The 26,779-nt window shown below is 42.1% G+C and overlaps 1 protein-coding gene across 2 annotated transcripts in view; it reads right to left on the reverse strand.

Moving 5' to 3' along the window:
• cdk14 (cyclin-dependent kinase 14) overlaps positions 1-26,779 on the reverse strand; it is a 147,792-nt gene that overhangs the window by 19,915 nt on the left and 101,098 nt on the right. For both annotated transcript variants that reach the window (XM_034609818.1, XM_034609819.1), the window contains 3 exons: positions 25,400-25,448; positions 20,915-21,054; positions 15,321-15,471 (listed from right to left, as the gene is read on the reverse strand). In XM_034609818.1, coding sequence (XP_034465709.1) covers positions 15,356-15,471; positions 20,915-21,054; positions 25,400-25,448 — 305 coding nt within the window. In that variant the 3' untranslated portion in view covers positions 15,321-15,355. The remainder of the gene's footprint in view (positions 1-15,320; positions 15,472-20,914; positions 21,055-25,399; positions 25,449-26,779) is intronic.

A 26,779-nucleotide genomic window follows, 5' to 3' on the forward strand; every position in this document is an offset into this window, starting at 1 on the left:
GTTTGGTTCTGTATGCCAACATGTCAAGCCATTTGTCTCACATCCACAAATCACACCTATTTTCAAACGGTCTTAGTTTCCAATGAAAAGTGCACACAGAGGGTTGGGGATTTACTTTGAGGATAAGGAACATTTTCTTGAAACAAAAGTGGATTTCTTTTTTTCCAGGGTAATTTTTCAAAGCTTTGAGGACTACATGTTAAACTCTATTCACCTCCATTGTATCGGGGTGAGGACAGATCAGTGAGGAAACTTCAGCCAATTAAACTGAAAACTGCATGACTCACACTTCACTGGAGCCCAGCACAAAAACACTGTCTTTTGTTTAGAAGCCAAGTCTGGCTTCTATTAATTCGATCAAAGACGTCCAAATAAAGTTATTTACATAACATTATTCTAATGTTTTATAATGTATTTTGTTAAAATATCATTGCTTCCACTCCACAGCTGTTAAGTTGTTTTTTTGGCATTTTAAAGTTAAACTTAGGTAACGATAGTTAGCTTCTGTTAGGGTAAGTGGCTAAATGTAAAAACATTAGACAAATTAGTTCACGTAAACCACGATGAAGAACACATTTCCTTATATCATGTCCATATTCTGGGAGGCTTTATGGGACAGATGTGGGACTTTTAACCGTGCAACTATGGAAACAACATATGAGAATTCCAAACAAAGACCATCAAGCTCATGGACTCAACAATGAATCACGATTTCAAGGCATTCCTTCACCTGAGTGGTTCAAACATGTGGAGGTTCAGGATTATTTAAGACATATGCAGTGGTTTAATGGGTACAGTGCATTCAGTGGAGATGTTGGCACCTGCTTTTGATTTAGCAGGTTTCAGCCAATAGAAATAAAACACAATTTAGTTTTTATCAGTGAGATCTTTGGCTTGTATATCTTAGCTGTTGCTATTTTTGTGTCACCATTTTTGTCCAGCACTCATATTGTTTAAATAAGGAACACACTTGCAGCCACCTGATGACATGTGTTCAGGTACATTGTGAAAGCAAAGTGAACGTGCACATGCAGATCAGTTGAATACTTCCTAAACATACTCCATGTCCATCGGATCGCTAAAAAAAACAACCTTTCTGGATGCTGAAAAACTAGTCCATGCATCTGTTACCTCTTGACTGGACGACCCCATCTCCTCACTGAATCCAGTTATCATTGTGAACTTGCTGTGTGAACACAACCTCTCCCTCTCTGTCGGTCCAGCTACAGCATTAACCCAACTTCCTGTTCTCTCCCCAAGACAGCAGGGAATCATTCACTCACTCAATCAATCACTAACATGCTCACTTTAATCATCTTCACTGTCTGATTGGAGAACTGATATTTCTTTGGGGAATATCTCGGAGAAGATTTAGATCTCTGGCCGCTGACATTAACCACAAGAGAAATGTTAATGTTCACGCTCTACAGGACGTTACATGAGCTCACCTTCTTAAAATGTCATCTTCTGTCTCAGCTCTTTCGAGCTGATGATGTCGGGTTACAGTCAAAACAAAGAGCTACTAAATGTAAGATGCTTCTTATTAACAGTATTGCAACAGGTCAAGAGGATAAATAATCTTCTGAACTAACAAGGCGAGGAGGATGTGCTCTTACTAACTGCTAGAGTTGCTGAAGCCAGAGTAATTCCAAAAATCACACAGGTCACTGATGACATTTTTAACTCATCTGGCTAGATTACTGTTATATTTGTGCAAGAAAAATGGCCATTTTGCAATTTGTTTTGCTTTATCAAATATTAAAAATAATATATTTTGTTGTCAGTGTTGCAGCATATTTGACACACAGATGTTCAGAAAAGGAAAAAAGGGATCAAGCAAATTAGAATGAAGCTGTAAGAGAGAGCAGAGGGATGGAGGAAGGGATGGAGGGATGGAGGAGGAAGATACAGGAACCAGACACGACAGTGGCTGTGAACCAAAACCCTGCACGGCCATGATAAACTGTGCACTGTCAGGTGGCTCCTGGATCAGATAGTCAGGCACCATACCAGGTTGGTAGAGTGTGTTCAGATGGGTGAGGACATGTTACTGAGAAAGGCACCGAATGTGTTCAATCTTTTTATACCATGTTAGTAGCTAAAGCATTATAATCCTGAATTGAACAAATATTAAAATATTGCTTTATTTTATTGTCAATTACTTTTCTTATTTTATCTTTGAAAAATGTCATGCAGTCTATCTTCCATTGATCTGTAGTTCATCCGCAAGACACATGTAATACATATTTTATAATTTTCTTTATTTTACGGACTGTAAGAAGTGTATTAATAACCTGAGTAACCCTTTACAAGTAACCTTAAGTCAACCAACAGCCTCAATGAAAAATGCGTGAAGCATTCATCCACATGTCAGAGAGTGGAGGCTGATCTCACCTGCTGGTAAAATAAGCGCTCTTATCTCACTGCAGGGGCAGGTCCACTGAACACAACTTCAAAAGGGCTTTTAATAATCATAATATTTCCTTGCAGTTTCTCTAAACAGGCCAAATGGCAGGACAGCTTTCCCCCTGCTTTAACACTCCTCCCTTTCATGCACTCACATTCATTTCTCGCCACTCTCTTCTCCTGCAGTGTGGGCTCATGTATACTGGGGCCAGTGTTTCCAGGGCCCTCGCGTCATATACAGGGCTGCTGTGTGCTGTTAACACGCAGACTCCCCATGAGTGTATAATTTGTGAGTCGTGTCCAATTCGGATCAAGTCAGTCTCCTGCTGACTTCCTGCTCTGGCTCGCTGATGAACGCTGGGAAAAACAGATCTGGTGCGGTACAGCGGTCACAAGATCCTCGTGCTGCGAGCCAACATGCAGCGTGAGACACTGAAGAATGACTCTTTTGGGTGAACACGTTTTGTGCTGAAAGCTGCAAAATCAAATTCGACAATTTCCCACCGTAGCTTTTGTCATCATTTTTTAGCTTTTTAAAATCATGTCAGGATGTAAAAGAACATTTTGACCGTCAGGGGGATTCCCTGTTGTATCAGAAATAGTGAGCCTTTAGAAAGCTATTGTCAAAATGACCATGAACACATCTAAAGTTCTAAGACAAGTGAGAATCAATGAGGGATGAGTGATACATTCGAAATCAAGAACTGGAAAATAGATTTTGAGTTGAGATTGTTCGCCAGGACAGAACATTTACATGTATATACATGTATCCATAAGAGTCATCAGATGTCAAAACATTTCAGAGCGTTTGATCTGTAAATCAGGGTTTTACAACTTTGTAAAGTTATCATTTTGGAAAACATTAGATTTATAGCTGTTAATGTTACAAAGCAACATCCCAGGAATTGGTGCTTATGTTTATGACTTGCCCCCATAGCTTGAAACGTGATCACAGAAACCACCAAAACTACACTGAGGAAAAAACGTGGACCATATTTTCCTGGTAGCCAATTTCAGTCAATTATCCACCAGAGTGAACATATCAGTTAACAAAACCAGTCTTGCAGCAACATCAGCTCCAAGTCTTATTATCTTAGTTGGTCGACCAGGCTTTATTGTCACTGCTTTATTGACTGTGTCGTTTTTGTAACACCTTCCTCTGTTTTGAGCTGCAAGTCACTCCATTAAACTACATGAGGACAGTGGAGCAGCTGAAGTGGTTAGGGTTAGGTAAGCTGAGTAAACCCACACTTTGGTGTAAATGTAGATATTGCAACATACATTAACCAGATTACTATTAAATTTGATAAGACATCCATCCATCCATCTCGAGACAGGGTTCAAACAGCTTAAGACAAATTAAAATGTTTAACTTCTTGAGTCCACTGAAACTCTCGAATGACATTTAAGACCAACTCGGAACTGCTTGGAAATGTGTGCACGATTTCCGACTCTGGGAACATTGCGTGCAATACCCCGTCTGATACGACCCACAGCTGCTTCTTTTGAAATGGCAGCACATGCAGCACAGTGAACAGACTGTGTCCTGGATCTTCATATTCATTATTACAATTATAAACACACAGGGTCATCGGTTTCACACGCGTTTGAACAGTTCTGTTTCAAAGTTCTTTTGGTGACCCACCTCCAACCTGCTATAACGTGGTCTTTGTCAATGTACTGCATCAGCTGACTTCCTCCGCTCCCGTCCTATTACTACGTTGCAAGAGGTCAAAAAGCCATAAAAGATGACAGTTTCATTAAAGAATTTAAAATAATGATATCTTGATTTGTACTCTTCTTCAGTGAGACTCATGCCAGCCTCAGATCGCACACTGACCAGAAGATCACGATCCAATGAGCAGATAACCCAGAACTTTGCAGAGCACATTCATGCTCCTAAGAGGACGAACTCATGATTTTGATGCTGACCTTGTGACCTCTCCAGCACCACCCTCTGGGCAAACGTTAAACTTCTGCCCTCACTACTACTAAGACCCTGAAAACATAAAAATCATCAGTATGTTGTAAACACTCACGTCCCTTGGGACCACTCCAGGGTCTTTGGGCTTTGAATCTTATTCATGAAAGCGATATAAACAGTACACACTCTATATTAGCAAACTGATGAACATGTATACATGCACTGCTCTTCTAATTGGTTTTATAGGCCCACACACACACAGAGGCAGACATAAGAGCATGTCTGCTCTCTCACACACACACACACACACACACACACACCGCTTCTCAGTTTGTTCCAACACGGAAGCTAAATGTTAAAAGGACAAAAGCTCGCTCTGTCCACACGCTACATCCTTCAGACTCCTCTCAATCTAATTTTCACGTGGAAATATGTGCTGCTATGCTTTATGGAATATGGTGTGGAAGGAAAATCACATTCTTCCTGAGTGTGTGGCCATATGTGAATATGTGCGTGGGCCTGTGTCGGGGCTTTATTTGGCAGTGGCACACAAAGAGATCTTCAAAATCAAAAACTACCTTTTAAATTCAAGTGTGGCCTTTTTCCGTTTGATTCACTTTTTTCCATCTGCTGCAGATTGAGAACTATTATGAACAATATAATTCGCACTGGCGTAATCTCTGCTGGTGCTGCACCAACATGCATCATCTGTTCGCTAATTCTCCCAATTACATATCCGAGGTGAGATGTATTCATTTTTTGGGTTGTTCAAACTTTTTTTCTTTCCCTCAGAGCTCAATGTTTCTCCGTCCTTGCTGCTCTTGAAGCTGGTGGGAGGAGCTCATGTGATTGGTCCACCCGCTGGTTCTGTAATCCTCCTAATGATGCATCAGCCTTCCTTCCACTTTGTGCCCAGCTGCGCCTTGTTGCACCTGGTTTGCACCAGGGCCTGTGGTCACAAAGATTACAACCATTATTGCTGGTCACACACTGGAGATTCTGCCTGGGCCTGCATCCGAACCATATTTCACATATTTCTCATAATACTACAGAATTCGAGCCACATATCCAGTGGGGTGTGATGTGAGCAGCTATATATGATAAAGTGGTGTGTACAAGGAACATTAGGGCTTATCTTCACATCTTCACACACCAGGGTTGCTATGAGCTTGACTTGGCGTGTTGTTGGTTTTTAATGCAATTCATTGACAAATCATGAAATTAGATTGAGATCTAGTGACTGCACATGATTCTTTCTCTCTCTCTTGTGTTGCAGTGCAAAACATGTGAAGAGCCGAAACAGCCAAACTGCTGTGACAAACACAAACCAACACATTGCCATGTGTCCTGTCTCACGACCCTTTGCTTGGTGCTCCTGAACTAAAGCTCTCAGGTGTATTTCTGTAAAGTGGTGATGCTCCATTTCTCAAATTGGACCTTGCTACTACGCTCAGACAGAAAATGGGCCACTGCAGTCTGAGGTAGACATTTTGATGCTCGGGAGGAAGCTACTTTCATACAGTCCGTGCAAAAACAAGAAGGTACGTCCCTCTTTGTATCAATCTGAGCCGGGCTCATTATCCCACAGCGTTTCAAATGGCAGGCAGACAAAGTTAAACTCATTAGCATCCTTCACTTGAAACTAATTCACTCAGTTGAGACGAGATGCTCCAGATCTGCTGCTGTAGAGGAGCTGTTGGCTGCCTCACATAAGAAGGAGCTGCATTTTCTTTTCTTTTTGGAGGCGCAAAAAAGAGGAGGTGCGCTGCTCATTAGGGAGAGCCATATGGCGGAGGGAAGAGGAGGAGAAGAAAACTGGGAGAAGGGGTGGAAAAGACACAGTACTTTGTTTGCATCTCTGGAAAAACATCCCCCATTGTTGAGACTTGTTAACAGATATTTGAATAGGCACCCACCAAACTGACATCATATTATTTAGTGTTTTGTTTGCTATTCTATCAGTCTTTTCCCAGATGGTTAAATGTATGGAAAAGAGGTGATCACCAGACACGAGGAGAAATATATCAAGATCAATAATCTTAACATTTCAGTGACAGATTTGATGAAAGGGGAAGGACGGGTGAAGGGATGAGGGGGAAAAAGAAAGTCGTATTGTGACTAGAGGGCAGCTCATGATAATGGGAGTCAGATCACCTCCTACATGTCGGCCTGATTGTAACTGCTGCCTCAACTGATCAACAGATTAGTCATGAAATCAATCCCTGCGCCTCCTGAAACACTCCTCCCTCCTCCTCTTTTTCAGTCTCGGGGCAGCTGTGGCTCAGGGGGTAAAGCAGGTTGACCACTAATCCTCGGCTTCGATCCATCCCTGGCTCCTCTAGTGCTGCTGGTGTCCCCAAGTTGCCCCTGGCCGCTGTTCCTGCAGTGTGTGAATAGGTTGTATGATAGTGATGTGGAGCATAGAGAAGAACTGTGTGACTGTGAATGTGATATCTAGTGTAAATCCAGGCCGTCGTCCTCCTTTGCTCCATTTTCACCTCCTTTCATTCCTGATTCCCTCCTTTCTCCTCTCCTCCTTGCCTCTACAGTTCAGAGAATTTCTAAGAGGTTCACAGATAAGTCTCGGTGTGTGCTCAGGGGGAACCATGAACCGACCACAACCCTCCTCCACCTTCCCATCACCCTCTCTTCTCTTCTGTTTCTTTCCTAACTCTGCCTCTCTCCCAACCATCTGATGGAGCATGCTTCATCACATCCAATCCCCTGACCTGTCAATCATCCCAGCCCAGAGAGTGGGAGAGAGAAAGTGAAAAACAAAGAGCAGCACTTTGTTAGTTACATTTTTTAGCACTGCTACTAATGGTAATGCTACTACATCAATACTGCTGTTACTCCAACTATAGCAAGCTTGGATAGCTCTGATTATTCTCACACTTTTGTCACCACTTCTACAAACCTGACTGCTGATACATCTTATCGCTGTTACATCCCCATTGTCTGACTACTATTACCATATTGGTAGATTATTAGGTTATCATACGTAGAGGTCTTTTGGTTCAAATTGTTGGAGTTTGTTTGAATGAGACACAGAAACCTACATGAACCTGATCTGCTTAAAGCTGCTTTCAGACATGCAATGAACTTCTGAGGTTCTTCTAAACATACAGAGGGGCTGTACGGCAAAAAACAAAAAACAAAATATCCATTTGGATCAACTTTATTTTAGTGTTTTAGTTAAGAGGACTGGGAGCAAAGACTTAACACACAAAGGAGGAAGGGATAATAGGATGCGGGTGAAAAACATCACCCAGGCAGTGTGGAGCAGCGTTAGACCAGGTTTCTGCTGGCCAAAAATGGAATTGCGTCATCCTGCCTCAAGATACTAATGCGCTTACAATGACCACATTTTAAGACCAACATGCCCAAATGTTAGTTCATAAGCTATTTAAGTGATGTGGGTGCTGAACAGGAATATGACAACTACTTCAATCTGAATCCATCAAAGACAAGTGCGTCACACTTGGCGCCATTTTGCACCAAGTGTAAGATAAGGCCTGTCATCACAGTTGTGTCACGGACATTCTGGCTTGGCACCAAAATACCACAGAAGATGGGTGAAGCTAATTTTAATGAAAGTGTTGGAGCGCTGCTTGTGCACTGCCTCAAAAATAGGGTCCATTATTGTACAAAGGTTATCAATGCAAGTCTTCAGCTTGCAACAATTTCCTTGTCTCTATCATCCTTGTCTGTGTCTTTACTACACTTTCCTGCAGTCTCTATTGGCATTGAAACTGGAGGTAAATTGTGAGGAGTGGAATCTCTAAATATGAAAATAACTCCTGGTTTAAGTAAAGTCAATGAACTCATCTCAAGAATAACTTGCATGCTGTTTTTTTACATTTCAACTCCCTGCAGCATACTAAAAGTTAAAATTGAAATATGCACAAATAACTTAATTAAATATAAATGTTCAGCTTTTCCACGACACTCCACATCTCCTTCACATACACGTTTATTGAGAGCCTGTGGTGCAAACATCATGTTCATAAAAGCCGAATGTAACTGCTGAGTCAAACATAGGCGCAAAGCGACCACATAGACATACTGTAGAGGTGCAGTTAACATCTAGTATCGTCACACAGCTTTTCCATGAGGATACGTTGAAGTGAAGGCACTGAAGCTGTGGGGAGAGTAAAACCGGCTGCTTTGACTGAAGGCTCTCCATTTCTCAAAGATACGCCTGTAGTTATCTTTCCTATAGCCCCACTTCCACATCCCCATCTCCCTCAGGCTCACAGCAGGGATAGACTTGAAATCACTTTGTCCTTTACCTTGAAAAAACTTCCTGACAGGTCGTTTTGTGGACTGCACAAATCTATGTCTCCCTGCTACAGAGCCAAAAAGCTTTTGAAGCTACAAGGGTTTCCTGCATTTTTGCCCAAAAAACTGAAGCATGGTCAGTGATATGATACCTGAGGCAAGTATTAGTGTGTGTGTGTGTGAGTATGTGGTTAGATAAAGAGCTGGCACCTCTGCATTGCAGACACCACTGTCCAGCTTTGCCTGCAGCTGTTATCTTCAAAGTGACACAGTGACGCTTCAGGGCCTGAGTGTCCTGTCACCGACCTGCAACGGCTGACTGCACAGAAACAGTGTAGAAAGGCTGCCACTTTCTGTGAACCCCGGCCAGGCGACCAGCCGAAGCCTGGAGACCATAATGACATCAGCAGTCAGCGCAGCTCGCCCAAAAAATGATTTATATTTGAATTAAATTAAAGATGCCGCTTGTAGTCCATGAAAAGAAAGACCCTGTTTATGCCTGGTATTAAAGGGATAGTTCACCGAAAACGAAAATTCACTCATTATTTACCCACCACAATGCAGGATGGAGGGAGCATCGCTACCTCCTGCTAGCATCGCTAATACCGGTAGCGCACATTTAGGCTAAAAACATAAATAAATGTTAATTCTAGTCGAATTTCAAAATGTCAGGCCTTACAGACACTTGGATGACACCATAGGAGCAGTATGGAGGCATTTTATTAAAATTTTTACGTTTGAAGAATTGGTCACCATTTACTTCAATTCTTTTTTATTTGGCTGAAACACTGTTTACTCCTGAGACTCCAAAAGTGTTTTGTGGACTCAAACACTTCACCCACCGCTTCATCGGCCTTGTGGTGAGTAGATAATGAGTGAATTTAATTTTTCGGGGAACTATCCCTTTAAAATCCTTCCTGAGGGATCTGATCACAAGTGTTCAGCTCCAAGTTCAGATGTGAACACACCCATAGACCAATTTGAGATCTGATCTCAGACCACATTCAGAGATGGTCTCGGACATGTCTCCCCATTCTTTTAGCGGTGTGACCGTCATGTGACCTGGCCATGAATGGTCCAAGCTCAGAAATGAGGATGCTGCATTGTTCACTTGTGAAAAGTTAACTTCGGAGAAAGTCCGGACCCTTATCTCCAGACATCCTCCGGAGGTCATGTCTGAAAAGGGCTTGACTCATTGGACGACATGTTACACAACAGTGACTTTCAAGATGCTGTTCGGCTAAAATCTGAGCTGTATTTCTAAGTAACATGATCACTCAGAAAGAAAGTGAAGGACTCAGTCACACAGTGTGAGCTGCCACGCATTCAATTGCATGATATGAATAGAAAAGTGTGCCATAAAGTCTGTAGATGTATCCTTTAAAAAACACAAAACGTGATTATATTGGCCTGAAAAGTCTTTAAAACCCCTGACGAGGTTAAACACTGCTTGTTAACACCCCCTGAAGATATAAGCTAATATAAACAGTATGTGCCGGTTCTATAGAAAAACAAACATGCCAGACAACCACCAGTGTAACTTCATCAGTCGTTTGGTCATTGATTGGCTCCCCAGCTGTGGCGGGCCAGCCAAAAATCACAAGTTTCACATTATATTAGCAAACCGCTGCTTGTTGAAACATCAAGCAGACTATGTACAATATTACCATCTATTTGGACACATGTTTATGGAAACATAATGAATGTAAGTTCTGTCTTCTTTTCGCTCCTCCACCAACACTGCAGAAAAACAAGAGTTAAGCTGCTTTAAAACCAAAACAATCAGCTGAAATAAGCTGAAATGCTCTGTGGAGCGGAAGCTGCAGGATTGGATGTTAATTCTTTCAGGCTTTCTCATGATGAGCAACTCTTCCACTATTACATGTACTCATTTGACTGTATGGTCATATGAAGATATTAGCGGTGTCTCAATTCAGGGGCAAATTGCGTCATGGCGGCGCAACTAGGCTGTCACACTTTGAAGTCTCCTTTAAATGCGGCCGATAAATGCGTCCTTCTCTCTAAGAGAAACAAAGGCTGCGACGGGTGGATCCTTCCCGGCCTAACCCATCCCAGAATTCATTGTGCTTTAATGACCAAGCATTTTTTAAAGCCGTAATGGGGCTGGGAAATGCAGAGACTTCTGATGCTGGAGTATCGCGCTTAAACTTAAACAGCTAATGACACACGAGGTAAAAAACCAAGGGGCATTAAAAACTTTCTCATCGTGTCCAACTCCGGCTTTGTTGCTAGGCAACAGCAGTAAAGGAAGGACGGGCTGATGACACCGACCACGGAAACCCTCTGAAGACCAGACCGTCTCATTTCAGCTGGGCCTTCATGGACTACCCTGCTCACGAAGACCATCCCCTTCCTGGGCCGGGCAGACCGAGTCCTCTGAAAGATGCAGCCCGTGAATTGAAACACAGCTGAACATCGCAGCATTACAATGACCTAAATCTATTATTATAAGACACCAGAATAGACCGCATTACACAATTATACAAATATATCTCAGTGAATGATGTGCAGCAATGCTTCGAGGCCTCTGAAGATTTGCTTTCAAAGTACAACCGAGTGAATTTCTGTTTGGGCCGAGGAGCTGTTGATTTTACCTCCTTCGCGTTGCTTGTTGCTCCCTGATTGAATCAATGTTTCATGTGTTGTTATGTATTCTGACTGTGAGCACGCTGTCATACAGAGTATCAGTGCACGGTGCTGATGCTCTCAGACAGGGCAGCAGGCTCCCACTTGTTGTTGTGACTCACGGTTGAACTGTGTGGTCACTGAGAGGATTGACGGGGGGAACCGTTGCCTACCCTCGGCAAAGAGTTGCCTCAGCTAATCTTGTGAATAATGCATAATCATGAATAAACATAGATCAGTGCGGCGCAGTACTGTAAAGGAGACCTGCCTTTTTTCCCCCCTTTCCGCCTCTTTCTTCTCCAACCCTGCCTCCATTTTGTCAATCCACTCCTCCTATCTCTTTCTGGCTTTCTCTTCACTCGCCACAAAACCCTCTTTCTTGCTTTCTTTCTTTTTTTCCCTCCCTGCCAAAATCAGACCCTCCCACTATTCCCTCATCCTCTGTCACTCTCCCTGCATCCTTTTCTTTTCCTCTCTGGCCGCGGCAGTGACAGACATTGTCGTGCTGCAGTGTTGCTGTGTCTCCGAGCGGGCGAGTCAGGCCCAGCCTTCACTCTCAGCTCAATAGCTGCCCGGGTTTCCTCAAAGGCAGCCATCCAGCCAGCACAAAGTCTGCCCACTGGGAATAGACCCACAAAAGAGAAAGGGGCTGCTCGCCTTCTTTGCTCTACTCTGTCTGAAGCAGCCTGCCTCCACCACCTCCTATAAATAATACAACGTTGCCTCAACAAAAAGAAACCCTACACTGCTCCTGCAAGCCTCTGCTTCCATTCCTCTTTTATTCCCTCGCCCTCTACCCCCCCTTTAGTCTGTTTCCTTTCTCCTCACCTCCTTTAACTCTAATTCTACTACACCAGAAAAACACTATTTTAAGAACAGGCTTACACACATTAAGTTGAATATTTTTGATATTTTTTGTAGTGCTTATAGTATCTAATATAAGCTACAGGAGAGCAGAGGAAAATACTTGTTTCCTAATGGCTTGTTAAAAATGTATACATACACACTTCAAACTAAAGCTCTGCAGTCCGGACCACTTCTCAGAGGTACTGTATCTTGCATGATAGGTAACTATAGCAACAATATTTTGGTTAATGCAATTCTATATCTATTCTATTTTCCTTAATAGTGATATTACTAACTATACTAACCTAGTCTGTGACTGGAATCACTCACTAATCACTATATAGTCCACTATATAATGAATTTGCCATTTTGTAGCACTGAATGTTTAGTTACATTTTTATATATAGTTGCCTCATTCTATCCCACAATGCATCGTGAAAAGTCGTGTACAACTGATGGTCACTAGCAGAACAATATATACCATCATGCATTGCGCTTGCGGCGTTGACAATAGGAAAAATGGCAGAGAGATCTGTTTTAGCATACCTCCATAATATTTCTGAGGGCGTAGTTTGTCTATTTTATGACCGACACAAATCTGAGTTGTGTCGGTAAAATATATAATAAGAGCAGAGCATCACATCAAAGCACTTACCGCGGCAAGTAGATTAGAGCATTTAGATGCCTCCTGAATATTATTTTTAACAACAAAGTAGGGAAAACGTTTTTTTATGAATGCTCAGCATGTGCAAATGGATTTAGTTGGTTTTCCTCCAATTTCTGTTTCTGGCAACTAAAGCAAAATTAATATGTTTGCATTTATGTCCATAGCAGTTGATTAAGGTCTTTATTGGTTAAACCTGCAGTAACGTTTTTTGTTTGTGTTTCAATTTGGGGTCTGCACAAAAAACAGCTGTGAACACAAATCTGACCCATCGTCACCTTTTAAGTTGATGTGATGAATTTGGCAAACAGCTTCTTATTGACACATCGTTTTCATTCATTTAGGGAGAGGTGTTAGTCCATGTGGTGAAAGTGATGGAACACACACTTGTGCTCAGCATTAAGGTCTTTCTGACTGAATATCCGCTAAATGCTCCACTATTTTCATGAGCTCGTCTCTGGCTGGTGCTCAGCAGGCAGTGGACAGTAAAGTCATGGTCTTAACTAAAACTCTCTATAAAGCTCCGTAAATTCAGCTGATCCTTCTCTTTAGATTCACCTCTTTCACACTGTCGCCCTGTTCTCACATCCATTTCTCATTGGCTGCATTGTTATTGTCAAAATCAGTCATAGTGTTGGTGTGTGTCTTGGTGCAATTTGTCGGTGTATTAAGGTGAATGTGTGCACAGGGATTAGGCTGATATCGGTGAAGCTCTCACAGTCTGTCAGGCTCTGGGACGGGCCGGGACAAAGAGACTGATTTCAATTTAAATGCAGCAGCTGAGAGGACACGTCTCTCCCAGTGGGGTGACTTCCACCCTTCACACACACACACACACACACACACACACACACACACACACACAGCCACCCACTTCAACATATTCACTAGAATAGTAAATACCGGGTATTCAACCTCCACCTCCTCCTTGTGTACGATGCATGCAGACTTTGTAGATGAAACATCAGGACATAGTTTAAAAAGCTGCAGATCTCTGTGTGAAGAGCTGATGTGTCTTGCTGTGGCTCTGCACCTGTCAGTAATTATAGATATAATCTGGTCCTCAGTGCCGTGTTGTGGCCCCACAGTGGCCCTCACAATCCAGAGTCCATCATTAGATCAGCCATTGTCACCATGCATGGCCTCTGCACCTCTTATTACATGCAAATAGTGCGGCTTTATGCGAGCAGTGAATGAGACCCCCGCCTCCAGTGAATGGGACACCCTCCTCACCCACTTAAAGCCATTCCTCCATTTATTATTGCATTCTCTGCCTCAGTGCAGAAAGCACAGATCTCATGGCGCCAGTGTTTAAAGAAACACTGTGGTGGTTGGTGGGATGCAGATAAGTGCTCGACACAGTGCTCAACATGACTACTTTACACAGCTAATGGTCAAATATGTACATTCCTGGTATATAGTACAACATGAATGTTTCCTAACATTTAATATGTATTGTAAGTTCTGCTTCTCTGTTTTGTAGTATATAAGCTTTTTAATACTAATTTGTCCTTTAAGATATAACATGAAAAGCAATGCACAAATTGGTGGTTGATGTTACTCCTAGCATATGCTGTGATAGCTTATTAATATTAATATGGGATTGTCTTATTTTCCAATAGAAGCCGCTTTCCACCAACAAAACACAAGCACCGGGGAAAACAAAACCTTCCAAAGATCACTTTTGAGTTAGAGTCGCAATTATAGCAGATGTTGAATGATTGGTTTAATCTTAAAAAGCCTTAAATCATGTTGGCATTAACTTCATAGTGATATTATTTTAATTTGTACAAGCTGTAGATCATGTCTATAATCTTATTGGTTGAAAAAGTCCCTATCGGATGCACCTGTAAATATGGATTTGTTTAAACTATGCATGACACAATTTTGACTTCAGGGTGATAATCAATAATCATATGACGTAATTATGAGGAATAATCTTCTGATCTTTTCTAGTCTTTATGTCTTGTTTTAAAGTACAGTTGTGCCATCCACCCATTCATATACACAATCACACAGTGCATCTACAGTATGTGCAGCACTTTCTCATCATACATCACTGTTACACTGCCTGCACAGCCTTCAGGGGGATTTTTTTTGGTTCAGTAGCTTGGGATCAAACCGCCGACCTTCAGTTTAGTGGATGAGCAGCTCTAACTCACCACAGCCACCAACAATATAAGACTGAGATTGTCTATTATTTGTATATATATATATTTTTGTTGACCTTGAGCTTTCCCCAATCAGCTTTGAAGGTTCGGAATCTGGAGATAAACTCCCACCAACGTTTAGTATGAATCTGTTCAAACACAACATTGACGAACAGGGGGGAAGACAACCCCCTGCTTGTGCTGCTATGTGGTGCAGAGTAACAAAAGACTTAACTTATATTGATTTCAAGGGCATGCAGTAGTTTTGTTGTGCTGAACCAGTCAACATCTCAGTTCATTACATTTTCACCTCAGGTTTGCTGCTCGTTTCATTTTCTCTGTGTGCTGCTGCAGCAGCTGCATAGTGTTTGTGTGTGCTTCTTGCATGGTAATGAACACATACCTGTCAGGCAGTCATGTGCAGGATACTGCCTCAGGTCAGTGTTTGCTGCCAGAGGAAGCTTTTCCATGACTGTTCCTCCGTGCACACACCTGTATGCTGTCCCCGCTCTCTGTCTGCAGCTTGACATTTGGTACAGTGAAGATAGAAGACACTGCAGGGGGAGAAGACGCAAGCGGATCAGGAGAGCGTACGCTGACATTTTCAAGGGAGCTGTTAAATATAGAGATCGTTATTCAAAAGTCTTCAGAGTTGCAATATTTTTGTCATAAGTAGTTATTGGAAATTGCTACATGTAACATTTTAACATTGCTCATTTGCTTTTTGATTATAGAACATTAAGATATTGCTAAAACAACCACAATTTGAAGAATCAGAGCAGCAGATCGTAGCAGCAGGAGAGGCTGAATGGTTGGACCTAATATAAATTCAGACAATGTTTGTGTACTTTCCGCCTCCATGACGCCAAATGTAAGAACAACTTTAAGTTGCAGAAAAAAAAAACACATTATGCAACATTTCTCTGTGGAATATTCCCAAAAAGAATGAAATCTATGTCTGTGGTCAAACAAGTTTTTAAAATCGGTCAAAAGTTGGAAATCTTCTAGCGTGCAGCAGCCCTAAGAGGAACCAAATGCAGTCACGGAAGATTGGTCGTTGATTGGTAATTTAATGTGAAAAATGAACAAGACAAAAGAGTCTTACAATGAAACAGCAATCAGCAAAGAAACAACAGGTAAATCCATAAAGGAAACCAGAACCGGACCATGGGGGAAAAGCACGTGTAAACAGACAAACTGACAAAAACAAAGGGAAGCACAGAGGCCACACACACAAGGCAGGCAGGGTAATTGAACACGTGAAACACATCAGGAACAGGTGCAGATGATCACAAGGACAGGAAACAGGAAACACAAGGAGCACATTTTCAAAATAAAACAGGAAACGGAGTAAACAGAGTGCAAACACCAAAACAGAATAAAAATCCAAACACAAGGAAAAGATGTCTAATATAAGAGATCCATACAACAGAACAACAGAATAACTTTGGGTCGAAAACAGTCTCAATAGTTCAGAGGGCAGAATCATGACAGACTGACCTGCACCTTTAATGTCTGACCAAGACTCAGTGCTCAGGGCATTTGTGGCTATGTGGTATACGTACTGACCTTATAGCGGATGGGTCAGCCCATTCTAGATTCTTTCTAATGATATAACTTAACTTCTAAACCTGTGCCCCCCCCCAAAACCTGCACTAACCTTTCTCTTGCTTTAGGTTATTCCTTATATTCTTATATTCTATAAACCAGGCCGTTTAAAATACTCTCCTTCATAAATACATAAAAACATGTTGTTGTTTGTCCAACAGGCAGTGTCTACTCATTCTTTGTTGTCCTTACTTATTATTCATTGGCAAAAATAATGATAATAACAATGATTCTCATCCAAGTTCTGGAAATAAAGATACTGTTTTTTCTCAGATGCTGATTTATGAACATTTATCCTCTATGGACATCATAAATAATGTTATCATATCTGTGTTTGATGAGTTGTGACAATGGCTGTCAAACGTGTTCTGTGTTTCATTATATAAGCAAATAGGATTTTACAAAAATTCTAATCATTGTTCAACTGTACTAGCAAGCATTTTCTTTTTTAGATATTTCTCCCCCTAACTATCTGCTTAGGTAAGGCAACGAGTAAGAAAAAATACTAAAATACTATTTAGTATTTATTTGGTTTATTCTAATAAATTGCAAATTAATGTCTACATTAAACAAGTTGATCAGAGTGCATTGTATTGCATCAGGTTGTTCCATATTAAATAGTATCTATTGGATTGTCCTATAAAGGAGAGATGCACACCCCTAATGGGTTTTGTCATATTCAGAGCTATTCAGCAAGCCAACGTATTGGAAAACCTGAGTTTTCTTATAAAGTTATTACAATAAACAGATATGAAATGATAGTTTAGAGTCAACACTACCAGAACCAGTGAAACAATTAGGATATAAAGCTGTTTACTTAGCAAATCACAAATGCCAGTTGGGGCAAATGGATTCACACACTGGATCTGTTCTGAAAGGAGCACAGCCTCTTCTCTAGTTTGGAAGTTAAGACAGTGGGTTTTGCCAAGAGAACTGGAGGAGAACTGCTCTGTCTAAACACTTTGTTCCACTTCCATAATACACATAAATCTCTCTGCGAGTCCAGAGAAGCAGGAGGGTTTTTTTTTTTCTTTTCCGAGGCCCTCGCTCTCACTTTTTCCACTGCCAGACACCCACACACACTCTCACTGAAATCAAATTAGAAATGTCACAATCCAACCCTCACAGCTCCAGCAACCTCAGGAGCTCTATTGTCTCAGTAATTCTGTCATTGTTCCCTGTAATCTGTCTGGGTATTGTCTGGATAAATCCACGATACACATGACAATAGAGTGCACAGTGGGCCACAGACAACACTCTGGTCATTTCTATACGGATAAAGGGAACATTAACTGGAAAGTATATATAATATTATATTATATTCAACTACAGGGTGAGTGAAATAAAGAGCAGTGTGCTGTTACTGAGCGGTTTTCCCTTTGGCCCCAGTCTTTTCTGCTGCAGGAACCTGATTACTATGCTGTGGTTGTAGCCAAATAGAACTGGAGTAATTAGCCAGTTCTTTATCTCACATTCATATCTCACTTTGTATCATTTTGACACTCGTTTGCAAGAGGCACACGCACACACACACACACACACACACACACACACACACACACACACACACACACACACACACACACACACACACACACACACACACAGAGGGAATGGAGGATACTTTATGTTTATCCACTCTTGTCCTCATTTCAGGAAACTTTTTTTAATTCCCTCCCATTCTCCCCTCAGTGATTCTGCTGCTGTGTCACATGTGCATGCAGAAAGGAGAGCGTCAGAGAGAGAGAGAGAGAAAGAGAGAGAGAGAAAGAGCGATAAAGAGAGCGGGGAGGGAAAGAGTGAGCGAGCGAGCGAGCATGACAAGAATCAAAATGAGCCATCTCTCTTTTCTCCCCCTCTCTCTCAGTGACCGCCGCTTTCAGACATGACAACCTGCTGGGTGCTGATAACGGGATTAATAATGCTGAAAAATCCTAATCGGGGGGAATTAAAAATGGAATTCTCCCATTAAAATTACCACCATGTCAGTGGCAGCACAGTCAGGTCTGCTGAGCGGGCTTTTCACTCCACTAATGAATAACAGCTTAAGGGATTGGTTATGTATGCATGTATGTGTTGCCTGTCAAATGATATGGATATGCAGTCATCTCTGACATGCTGTCATGTAATAACCCAATTCTGTAGCATTAATTGAAATACAGCCGCACTGTAAAGTTGTGGCTAAAGCCTCGGCACAACCATAATGTACACTGAGAAACCACTATTAATACCAATGTGCTTCTAAACTGAAGATGTTGAAAGCTAAGATGGGTGTTTTTAAGGTACTGTGCTTTTTTTTTTTTTTGGAGTCGGGGCTCTTATTTAAAGAATGCCTCAGTGTGCTGTAGCTCTGGGCAAACAACAACTCAGGAAGATAGAAAATCAAACTGAGCATGTTGCAGCGGCTGAGCTCACTGTCCCACCGGCATCCACATAATAAGACAGGCTTTCTCTGCGTGAACAAAAACAAGCCAACCCCAGGTCACTGCTCGCTGCCTCCTTTACAAAGAGAGACAGAGAGAGACAGAGAGAGAGAGAGAGAGAGAGAGAGAGAGAGAGAGAGAGAGAGAGAGAGAGAGGAGGATGCTGTAAGATCCAGTGGAGCTGAGGGAGCTAAAAAAAAAAGAAGAAAAACACAAAGGAGAGAGGGGGAGTCAAAGCAAGAAAAGGAGAGAGAGTGGGAGAGTCAGAGCGAGAATAGAATTACTGCCTCGTGGATATATGTCTCCACCTTACAGTCAAATTTCAGTCCAGACTCATCTAATATATACAGTGAAGACTATGAAGGAATTTATCAAAAGGTGTTATTGTAGAGTTTTCCGCCGACATAACGTACACATTCTTGAGTTGTGCTCGCAAATGTGTGATGTGGGGTCACGGTGACCTTGAACTTTTTAGTATAAATTCTAATCAGGTCAAATTTTGAGACAAAGATTTGTGTAATATTTGAAAAAAATATGACCTTTGACAACCAAACTCTAATCAGGTCACCCTTGAGTCTGAATAAATGTTTGTGCCAAAATGTAATGAAATTCCTTCCAGGCATTCCTCATAAATTGGGTTCACAAAATGTTTACTTTGAGCTGCACATTCTAATAACTTTATCTCTGAGTCCAAGTGGTTGTTTTTGCCAAATTTGAAGGTTTTCCCTGGAAGTTTGCTTGAGGTATTTGATTCTTAGGCTAAAAACCTGTTCTGTGAGGTCACAGTATTTGATCATTACAAAATGTAATCAGTAGATCGCTGAGTCCAAGCAAAACTCCCTCTTGGAGTTCCTGAGAGCGTTCAGGGAAGTTCGACACAGGTTTTCAAAGCTTTGAATGAAAAATCTAAACTGACACTGGGTCAAAGAAGTTGCCGGCGTCGCAGCATTTTTGTTGTATCATCTTAAACCAGGAGGCCAACCCGTTTGCGTTAGGATGCCTCTTCAACTTGAATGCTTCTGGCTTTGAGTGTGAACATATCAGAGTTGACATATTTCTTTGGGTTGTTCTGAACAACCTTCCAGGCAGCCTTAGTTGTTCTCTGAGTTTAATTATCTAGAGCTAATGTGCAGATTCCAGCGAGTCATTGAACATCAGCTATTTTTCTATCAACTTGCTATTGAAATGAATCACCTAAATTACAAAAAAAAAACTAAATGTTGTGAAGTGCAAAGCAAGATATTGTTTAATTCTTTAACAAACAAACAATTCTATATATGGCACTTATGCTGCTCGTGTACATAAAGACAACCATCCCTGTGTTGCTTTCATACTGAGGAAAACTTCAAAATAATGATTCTCTTCTTCTCTGCAGTAATAAAGAAGGAGCACATATTTTCTATGATTACTAAGTAGAATTATAATTGTTTATTTGCTGTCAACACAGTGATGTTTTCAGAAGAGTAAGTTGTGCCTGAATCTAAAAAAATCTGTCAAAGTTATCACTCACAGAATGAGGATGTGTGAGCTCATGTGTCACATCCACTGCTGCTGCTGCATCTGATGAGTGTGTTGATGAGCGGCTCAGATCACTGATCCCACCTACAATAACTAACTGCTGTTTCTAAAACACCAGCATGAACCGGCCTCGGCCTCATGCAGTGTCTTTCGCTTGCAGCCCCGCTTTTGTCCCCCTGGGTCGACCCCTACGTGAGGTGCACCTTAACCATAGTATTATGATCATTTACGTATGATGACCTGTGAACACTATTTTGAATAAAGCAGCATCAAACTTCACGTAGCATCATATTATGACGGATTATTTCCATTTAGAGTTTCTCACATCCTGATACCTGCAAAAAAAAAAAACTGACAATCCAGAAGAAACAAAGCGGCACCTGGCTTTACAACTTGTCAGCACAGACAGGTGTGAGAGTGACAGTGTTCAGTGCGCTGGGGGACTTACTGTCCTGCAGCTCCCAGAGCCGTGGTGGAAGGTTACTGAAGTATTCCTGGTTCAACGCTGCCTGGGCTGACAGGCGGTTCTTTGGGAAGCACTGGAGGAATCTGGAGGCCAACTCCTCAGCATGGTCCACGTAACCCAACCTGCCACACACCAGCACACTTTATCAGATACAGTGACCACAGACACATGTATACATACAGTAATACAGTATACACCCATCAGACGCACACACACACACACACACACACACACACACACACACACACACACACACACACACACACACACACACACACACACGCTAATGGTGATTAGTCTTACAGGCTTTAAACCGAGTATGACCCAAGGAACCACTGCTTCCCTTTCATCCAAATAAAATATAGAATAACCTTCTTTCCATTCATTCATCCCTCTGAGAAAACAAATTATTCTCTCCAATTCACAGAGCTGCTGACAACAAAAAAAATAAGCTTTTTAATTATGTTCTAGGTTTGCTGACTCAAGAGGAAAAACACTTCTCTGACACACACATACAAAGGAGCACACACACGCGCGCACACACACACACGCGCACACACACACACACACACACACACACACACACACACACACACACACACACACACACACACACACACACACACACACACACACACACACACACACACACACACACACACACACGGTTACACCTCGAGTTTGATGACTAGGTCACCATAAGAAACAAGAGGCGTTCATTAAAGCAGGAACCAAGACATGAGGAATGAGGAACTCTATGCGAACATGTGTGTGTGTGTGTGTGTGTGTGTGTGTGTGTGTGTGTGTGTGTGTGTGTGTGTGTGAAGTGCGTTTGTTCTGGGAGTCACTGAACTCCTGAACCAGCCCTACCTAGCAGCGCTGAGGGGGAAAAAAAGATTGAAAAAAAAAGAAGAGCAACAAATTCAGTCAGTAATTAGGCATCCACTGCATTAAATAAACATGATGTTATTCAGCGCAGCTCGCCGGCCCGCTGCGCAGAGCACTCAGAGTGCTTCTCATGTTCTGCAGGCTTCTCATGGCTGGCTCCCTAGTCAAGCTCTCTGACAGACACTCCCATGGCTCTCAATAGGGATCTCGACTCAACTTATCAGCAAAGAGACAGAGGGAGGATAAATCTCAGTTCAGCTCATCATCGCCACTCAGCAAAGAGGCAGGGATAAAGTTAACAAAGTCCATCAGGGCCTCTTCTAGCCTCTCTCTCACACGGCTGGGATATTCTGTGGAACTCCACCGCAAAGTTTAAAGACAAACTAGTGGCTGTGAAACGATTCAGTTGGGAGAGGGACCACCCTTTGAGGTGGTTCAGTCCGATCTATCACTAACCATTTACTTTAAAAGTTCTGTATTAATGTATCAACATGCATCTGTTATTGCAATGAGTTGAATTATATTGTACTTTTTAGAACTATCCTCTTTTGTTGAGGCATGACATTGAGATTCCAAGATCTAAGTCAAAGGCTGGTGATATGTTACAAGATGTAAAAAAAAAATGGAAAGACTCAACAGATAATCCCCTGGTTCCTTCTGGCCTGTGATGGAACAATAGACATAACAAATACAGGCCAAACGGACATTTTCATGCACGGCTGGACTGTCTTTGCAAGGCATGCAGGGCTCTATACAAAGGTGGATAAAACCACCAGGTAAAGCAAAGCAATTCAATTTATGAAGCCCCTTTCATACAAAGAGGTTGATTCAAGGTGCAGGTGTTTATAGCATCCTCCTCATCATCATTATGATCATCCTCATCATCATCACTACCATCTGACATCAGCCAAAGAGAGGTTGTTCCAGCCATTATATTGGGTTAGTGTGATACAGTATAGTTAGTATTGGTAGTTTAATTTAATTGTATGGCAACTTACACAAAATCACAAAGTTCTTTATATCAATAAGAAAATCCCTACTATAGAAACAATACTGAAAATAGGAAAGGTTAAAATTGCATGTATAATGTTCCCCATCCCTGCACTAAAGCAAAAACATGGCAGTTAAGGCCAGTGAGTATGGATGAAGGAAGGGATCATCTGCTGGGAAACATGAATGTTCCCAATTCAAAGAAGATATTAACTCCTCTTCTAACTCTTTCATGTATTTTGGTCTAATGACAGCACTAGAGGAAAGTTATATACATATAAATCCTCCTGTGTGGATGGATTAACAAGGCGTCTAAATAAGTGCAGGTGTGAGATCACGTGGAGATGAGCATGTTGGTCTCTGAAAGCTGTTGGTGCAGTGTGTGCACATTCCGTGCTGCCTTTGTGGTCAGCTAGCTTGAGTGAATAAGAGCACATCTGCGGTATGATGGATGGTATCTACTGAAACTATCAGACAGCTCCAGGTGATGACACATTCACTGCAGAGAAAAGCATTCCTTCCTCACTGGTGCATGGCGAGTGCTTCTTCATACCACAAACAGGACCAGGGAGAGGTGAGGCAGAACAAGCTGCCTGTATTGTCCCCTCACCTCGGTGGAAAGTGGCATCTTTGTTTGATCAAAGCTCCATCACACAGCTCTCAGGATCTAAGCTCAGGGTCCAAAGTTCATGGCGTGACTGATTTTAGCACGTGTCCAAATCCACTTTTGTTTTTTGGTCTAACTGTGAAGAAAGTGGCTGTGCCAGGTGCATGGTGCATGAGGGTTGCATTTAGTCACTAAATGAGTCATGGCTGTGTTTTGGGGCATAACGTGCACAAAACCAATCAGCTCCCATTCTCTGTAAGAGCCAGGTGCACTTGCACACTGGTGGATTAATATTATAAGGGCCGATTTTCGAGATAGTGAGAGAAAACACTTCTCTGCAGAGGAAAAGGTTTCACTTGACCCATGATTGGATCATCTCTGTGCACACGTGTTGTGCACCCACCCGTTGATAATGTTTATTAAAATTTAGCCTTTAACTAATGAAACTATCTGTTGGAAAAACCACTTTCTGCTGCCGCAAGACAGCAATGTACCAACGTGTTAGAACTCAAGAGCAGAATGTCTTCTTATAATGGATCAATTGCTTCCAAAAATAAACACCAGGCTTTTCTACATCCAGTGAGTCAGACAGCTATAATTGTTGAGTAATTTTCAGTTGTTACATTTTTACATTACATTTCATTTAGCTGACGCTTTTATCCAAAGCGACTTACAATAAGTGCATTCAACCATGAGGGTACAAACCCAGAACAACAAGAATAGAGAAAGTACAATTTCTTCAAAAAGTTGTTGAGTCATAAATTAATTGTTAGTTATTGCAGGACAGTAAGAACGTTGTTATCTGCCACAACATTAAAATACTGTTGAGACAGTTTTAATGCAATGATTTAACATAAATCATTGCATTGAAGTTTTTGTGCAAAAAAAAAGATTTAAAATGTCCCCAGCTGTGAATGTGAACTTTCCGTGGCCAATAACAGTACTGCTTCAAATTATAAATATCTATCATACTGCCACAATCCCTTTCTAGTGTTTATAATTATTAACACTAGAAAAAAGAATGTGCAATATGTTGTAATTTTAATATTTTGCATTTTTGCTTGCACAAACACACCACAGCAAATTCCTTGTGTGTTAACCTACTTAGCAATAAACCCTGATTCTGATTCTAATGCCTTTTACCATTACTAACAGCAGCTACTTTTTAAAACTCCTTAATTCAGATATATTGATCAGATGACTCCATTCAAAGGATAACATCAAAACCCTCAATCTTCTCAACTAAAGGCTGAACGATTCTCGGCCTGGGACGAGGAACACAACCTGAGATTACTGAGATGCTGATTCATATGACGATAGAGTGTTAAGCTCATTAGGGTCAGTTTTATGTGGTCATTGGTAATTTTAACTTCAAGTTTACAGGTGTAGCATCTTACTCACGGATTAAGAACACAGAAGACATTTGATAATATTCTAAATCACTCGAGGAACCAAGGTCTTATCCGTGCTGTGTGATGGGAACCACCTGTGGCAGCTGCACTGAACTGACTCAATAACTGGAGTTTTATATGCATCACTTGCGTGGTCCTGCTTTTAATTTCCCTGTGGAAGAGAGACATGCTCCCCCTCCCTCTCTGTGGTTTCCCCTCCAGATGTAAGCCAAGAGCAAACAGTGGCACACTTCTAGTAGAAGCCCCAGACTGAACCACCGTGCCCTTTTTCTACCATCTACATAAGATGTCGCATGTGGAGCCTCACATTTGGACTCTGCAGGAAGCCTGTGAGTTAGTGGAAGAACATGTGAGCTGTACAAAGTGTGTTAAGAGTAAGTTCACACAGGAGTTTGACTTTGAAGACAGCAATGGTGGTAATAGTGTTTCTATCAGTTACAGCACCCCGTTCTGGGTTTAACAATAAATGCACAAACATTAATACGCTTGCACGCACACACACACACGCACGCACGCACACGCGCACGCACACACACACACACACACAAAATATGAAGGGTGAGAACTTACTTATTCCACGCTTGTCTGAGCTTCTTAGCACTGTACACTGTAAAGCGATCTGGAATGAGAGCAAACACATAATGAAGAAAGTGTGTGAACTTACCCTCCTGTGCATTTATCTCATCACATTACAGTTACACATGTGCTGCAGGGGGAGCCCATCAGGAGGACACCATGCCAAATGTTAAAGCTTTTATTCATTCTTTAATGATCACATGTCATCTTGGTCTTTATGTAACTAAACGATGGAAACTATTTGAAGAAGAGACAAAATGTTCCTGTTTGAGCATCAAATATCCTCCATCTTTTCTCATCTGTTTCCATTTGAACTGGTTTGTCTTACAATAAACTTGTATTTGCATTGTTTTAACCCTAACGCACCTTACTGGGTAATTATTAAAGGGGACATAGCATGCAAATTCCACTTTGTTAGTGCTTCTACAGGTTAATGTGGGTATCTGGCATGTCTACCAACCCAAAAACTCTGGGGAAAAAACACTCGCGCGTTTTGTTATAGTTCCTCTAAGTCAGAAACGTCATGCTTGAGCGACTCGATTGCGCTTCCTGGGTATTGTGTCGTAACAAGGAACTGGAAGTCTCCCTACATGGTCTTGGCCCACCCCCCCCGCGACCGCTCGCTCTCCCGTGCGTGAGCTGGAATTTGTGTCAGCGCCACACAGCCAACAGTGTGGAGGACTTCCGCAGTGTTCAGCGCTACTGTAACCCCCGAACCCCGACATTCAACGGGTACAACAACAAGCGGAGAAAGCAGAATCGCGGGCTGACCTTATATATACAGTCTATGGGGCTGACCAGCGCGGAGAAATGCTCGTCCCGTGTGAACAACCAGGCGGCTGCGCGCTTGAGAACGGCGCTGCGCTGCCTCGCAGCGGTCTTCCACACTGCCAGCTGTGTGGAAGACTTCCGCAGTGTTCAGCTCGCTGTATGCCTTACAGTAGTTACCGGTACAGTTACACAGTAGTTAGTTAGTAGTTCGCCGGGTTACAGTAGTTACGCCGGGGTACACCGGACGCGGAAGCGCCGGCGAGGAAGCGCGCCGTTCTCCAGCACGCAGCGCCTGGTTGTTCACACGGGACGAGCATTTCTCCGCTGGTCAGCCCCATAGACTGTATATATAAGGTCAGCCCGCGATTCTGCTTTCTCCGCTTGTTGTTGTACCCGTTGAATGTCGGGGTTCGGGGGTAAATGATGGTCTTCATAGCCCCCCCCCCCCCCCACCTCTCTTTCTCTCTCTGTCTGTCTGCTTGTGTGCTTGTAGTGGATGGGCAGAGGGGGACATTTAATTATGTGATTGGGAAAATTAAAACTCCAGGACAACAAGGGGAATACAAAGTATGGGATGCATATTTGATAATTTATATCATATAA

The sequence above is a fragment of the Hippoglossus hippoglossus genome, chromosome 16 (assembly GCF_009819705.1).
Source record: "Hippoglossus hippoglossus isolate fHipHip1 chromosome 16, fHipHip1.pri, whole genome shotgun sequence".
Lineage (NCBI taxonomy): Eukaryota > Metazoa > Chordata > Actinopteri > Pleuronectiformes > Pleuronectidae > Hippoglossus > Hippoglossus hippoglossus.